At 35.4% G+C, this 4,008-nt stretch overlaps 1 protein-coding gene across 1 annotated transcript in view; it reads right to left on the bottom strand.

Moving 5' to 3' along the window:
- Positions 1 to 64: 64 nt before the first annotated feature.
- The window catches only part of LOC107699840 (tumor necrosis factor receptor superfamily member 19-like), a 32,124-nt gene continuing 28,180 nt past the window's right edge, over positions 65 to 4,008 (bottom strand). The window contains exons 6-8 of the mRNA XM_016501239.1: positions 2,332 to 2,493; positions 535 to 657; positions 65 to 326 (exon numbers count right to left, since the gene is read on the bottom strand). Coding sequence (XP_016356725.1) covers positions 187 to 326; positions 535 to 657; positions 2,332 to 2,493 — 425 coding nt within the window. The 3' untranslated portion in view covers positions 65 to 186. The remainder of the gene's footprint in view (positions 327 to 534; positions 658 to 2,331; positions 2,494 to 4,008) is intronic.

Genomic DNA, 4,008 nt, shown 5'->3' with positions numbered 1-4,008 from the left:
CGTAATTGTGGCATCCATAATTGTAATCGCGATTAGAAATTCGATTAATTGTGCAGCCCTAGCAGAAATTTACGGTAAAAATTCTGTTAATGACGCAATCAAACAGACGATGAACACTATTAAGAGCAATGATTATAATTTGATCTAGATCTGCCAGACTAAAGATCTAAACTTGATCCTTTAACTTCATTTGAATGTGAATGTGTCTGGCTGAAGGACCCACCCTTCATTGAGACCGTTGTGAGAGTGAAAGGGACGAGTCTCTCGGCCGCGGCTCTGGCTCCAGGTGTCATCGCAGCACAGAGACGGGATCAGGTGCACAGGACCTGGAAAACAAAGCGCACATGAATCTAATGCCATGACAATCATCCTTCCTGTGATACTCCAGAACTGTCTGTGATTAATACAATGATCACCTGACAGATAATTACTGGCTAATTGACCTGTTTGGACTCGTCCAGGAGCTCCAGAGAGAACGCACAAATCCTCAACACACACTAAGACTTCTGAAAGGTGTGTGAATGTGAAACTCACCGCAGGTCTGTCCCGATCCGTGACGACAGTGACGACAAGGCCGCTGGGAAAACTCCAGAGCTCTCCGATCCAGACAAGACAACTCGGACCCCACATAAGGACCCTCATGGGACCTCAAGGAAACTGAGACAATGACACACGAAACAACAGGAAACGACTGTTATGAAGATTCATTATTGTATTATTAGACAAAGTTTAAAATATAATATTAAACTACTTTTTTACACCCTAAATCATGGTAAAATCTATGGAAGCCCGTTTCCGCCACTGAATAAAAAATAAAAGAGGTAATTGCGACTTTTTATATCACAATTCTGACTTTTTTTCTCAGAACTGCGTGATATAAACTCGCAATTGCGAGTTAAAAAGTCATAATTAAGAGATATAAACTCGCAATTCTGAGAAATAGTCAGAATTGCGTGATATAAATTCGCAATTGTGAGAAATAAAGTCAGAACTGCGAGATATAAACTCACAATTCTGACTTTTTTTCTCGCAATTGCGAGTTTATATCTCACAATTCTGAGAACATATCAGTCTTTTTTTCCCCCCTCAAAATTGGACTTTAACTCGCAATTGTGAGTTTATATCACGCAATTCTGACTTTTTAACTCGCAATTGCGAGAAAAAAAGTCAGAATTGCGAGTTTTTATCTCACAATTGGGACTTTATATCTCGCAATTCTGACTTTATAATTCGCAATTGTGAGTTTATATCTCACAATTCTGTGAAAAAAAGTCAGAATTGTGAGATAAAAAGTCGCAATTACCTTTTTTTTTATTTTTTATTCAGTGGCGGAAACGGGCTTCCATAAAAATCCTTGTAATGCATGACCTCATGCTTTTAAATAATAGCAGCAACAGTAACATAATAAAAGACGACAGTGTATATTAAATTATTTATATAAATATATTATATGAATTACACTACCGTTCAAATGTTTAAGGTCAGTAAGATACTTTAATTCAGCGAGGATATTTTAAATTGATCATAAGTGACCATAAAAACCTTTACATTGTTTCAAAATATTTCTATTTCAAATAAACGCTGCTCTGTTCAAAGAAAATCTTTTTTTTTTAATATATTAAAATATATTGTAGCATTTTCACAATATTAGTGTTTTTACCGTATTTTTGATCAAATAAATGCAGCCTTGATGCATAAGCGACTTCTTTCAAAAAAAAAAAACATTAAACTCAAACGTTTGAATGTAGTGTAAGTGTAATTATTAATACCAATAATCAAAACTATCCACCAAGAAATATTGTTTATTTGCTGTAGGCAAATTTTATCATCGGAAATTAAGTCAGATCTGTCAGTATCATTCATTACAGTGTCAACTTTTGTATCAACATGGCAAAATTGTGAGAAAATTGTAAAAAATATTAAATTTTAATATTGACTATGCTAACCATTTTACACAAATAATTTAAAACAGCAGTACCACTGCCATCAAATAAATGCATAAACAAAATGATAGAAAGACTCATATGCTTTCTTACACTTTTTAAAGAAGCTCCCACGTGAATTATGATTTTTACAGATATACAAAGAATTGTAGTAATTATGGATGGCATTTGGCATGTATGTAACTAACTACAAAATCATAGTTACCATGATACTGTAAATATTTGTAAGGCGTGATTACAGATACTTTAATAGCACGAATAGAGATAATTTAATAGCACAAATAATACATTTATACAATTATTCGATAAGATTTATAATCATAAACCATGTCGCTTATACTAAAGCACTGATAAGTAATCAGGGGAGAAAGCAGATGGCGTGACTCACCTGGTTTCTTCTCCAGCAGTTGTCTCTTACAGTAGATGATGCACAGGATGAAGAGGGCGAGCAGGACGGTGGCCAGCGCACTGCAGATGACCGCAGCTAGAGCCATGTCTCTGGGGCTGGTCACCGCAGGCTGGACAGGTACAAAATCTACTCGCCCCATACCTGACAGATACACAGCAGAGACAGGAAGTGACGCCACTCCATTACTCACTCTCATGCAGATTATCTTCCTTCTGTGCAACACAAAAGGAGATTTCAGACAGAATGTGTGTTATGTGCTTTTACATACAAAAACAAATAGTGACCACGACCTGTCAAGCTCCAAAAAAAAAAGAACAAAATGCCACCATAAAAGTGTTGTGAACACCTATTATGGTTCTACTATAATGCTTTTTTAAGCGCGTGACAGGTTCATCCCTAATTTACTTTCATTGTATAAAAAGAGCTGCGTCGACATTCTGCTAAAGTTCTTATTGAAGAAAAATGGTTTGAACTAAATGATTACGACTAAATCAAAAAATATTAAAAAGGGCAATTATCGTTAACTAAAACAAACTATTTTTGTTCATTAAATAAAATAAAACTATAAATATTAGATTAAAAAATTAACAAAAATTAGAAATGATCCCTTGTCAAATTGAAGTACTAAATTTACTAAAATAACTGGAAATATATAAAAACTGAAACAAATAGCAATATTAAAGAAAAAACTAATAAAAATTACAAAAGCACTTAACAAAATTGCTAAAAATTAAACTGAAAATTTAAAAAAATAAAAGTTGACTCAAACATTAATAAAAACTATTATAGTATATAAATAATACTAAAATAACACTGCCCAGAAGGCTAAAGGGCCCAATCCAAGAACAAATGGGTGTGAGGTAATTTTAAACAAATCTGGCCGAAAAGAGAGTTTGTTTCTTGAGACTTCTTTTAGAGTTTGTTTCGGTGGGTTGAAGCAGCTTGCTGATTTTTCTTTATCACCTAAGCGCAAGCTTTCCAGAAAACTCGAGATCAGACACAGTAAAGAGATCAGAAACAGCAAACCGTTGGCAACTAATTCAATTTCTGTTTGCCTCTGAGCGAAGAACGTAGAAGAACTTTTCGGTTAGTATATAAGGGTTAGTTCACCCAAAAATGAAAATTAGCCCATAAATTACACACCCTCAAGTCATCCTAGGTGTATATGACTTTCTTCTTTCAGACGAATGCAGTCGGGAGTTATATTAAAAATGGTATTTGATCTTTCAAGCTGTTTCATGCCACTCAGCGGGTGTTGCATGCATCCGTACAAAAGCAGTTAAATAAAATGTGCCCATCCATTAAAAAAAAAAGTGTCTCACACGGCTCCAGGGGGTGAACAAAGGCCTTCTGTAGTGAATTGATGCGTTTTTGTAAGAAAAATATCCATATTCAAAATGTAATAATCACTTTAATGTAGCTTGCGCTCACTTTTGTACACTGGAAGCAGTTCCGGGCGGATGACGTATGGAGGTCGGCTTTGCGCATGCGCCGCTCAGAAGTGACGCACGCAGAAACGCAGCGGAGAGATCAAAACAAAACAACGGTCACTAATTAGAAGTACAAAACGAGGATTTGTAAAGAATGTCGGAGGATTTCGATATAAGCCAAGAGGAGACTGGTTTTCCTTTGCTAAAGTAAGGAAACTTTGCTTCC

Source organism: Sinocyclocheilus anshuiensis, unplaced genomic scaffold (assembly GCF_001515605.1).
Source record: "Sinocyclocheilus anshuiensis isolate Anshui unplaced genomic scaffold, SAMN03320099.WGS_v1.1 scaffold194, whole genome shotgun sequence".
Lineage (NCBI taxonomy): Eukaryota > Metazoa > Chordata > Actinopteri > Cypriniformes > Cyprinidae > Sinocyclocheilus > Sinocyclocheilus anshuiensis.
Note: the sequence above shows the minus strand (reverse complement) of the source record. Positions and strands in the feature narration are given on the sequence as shown.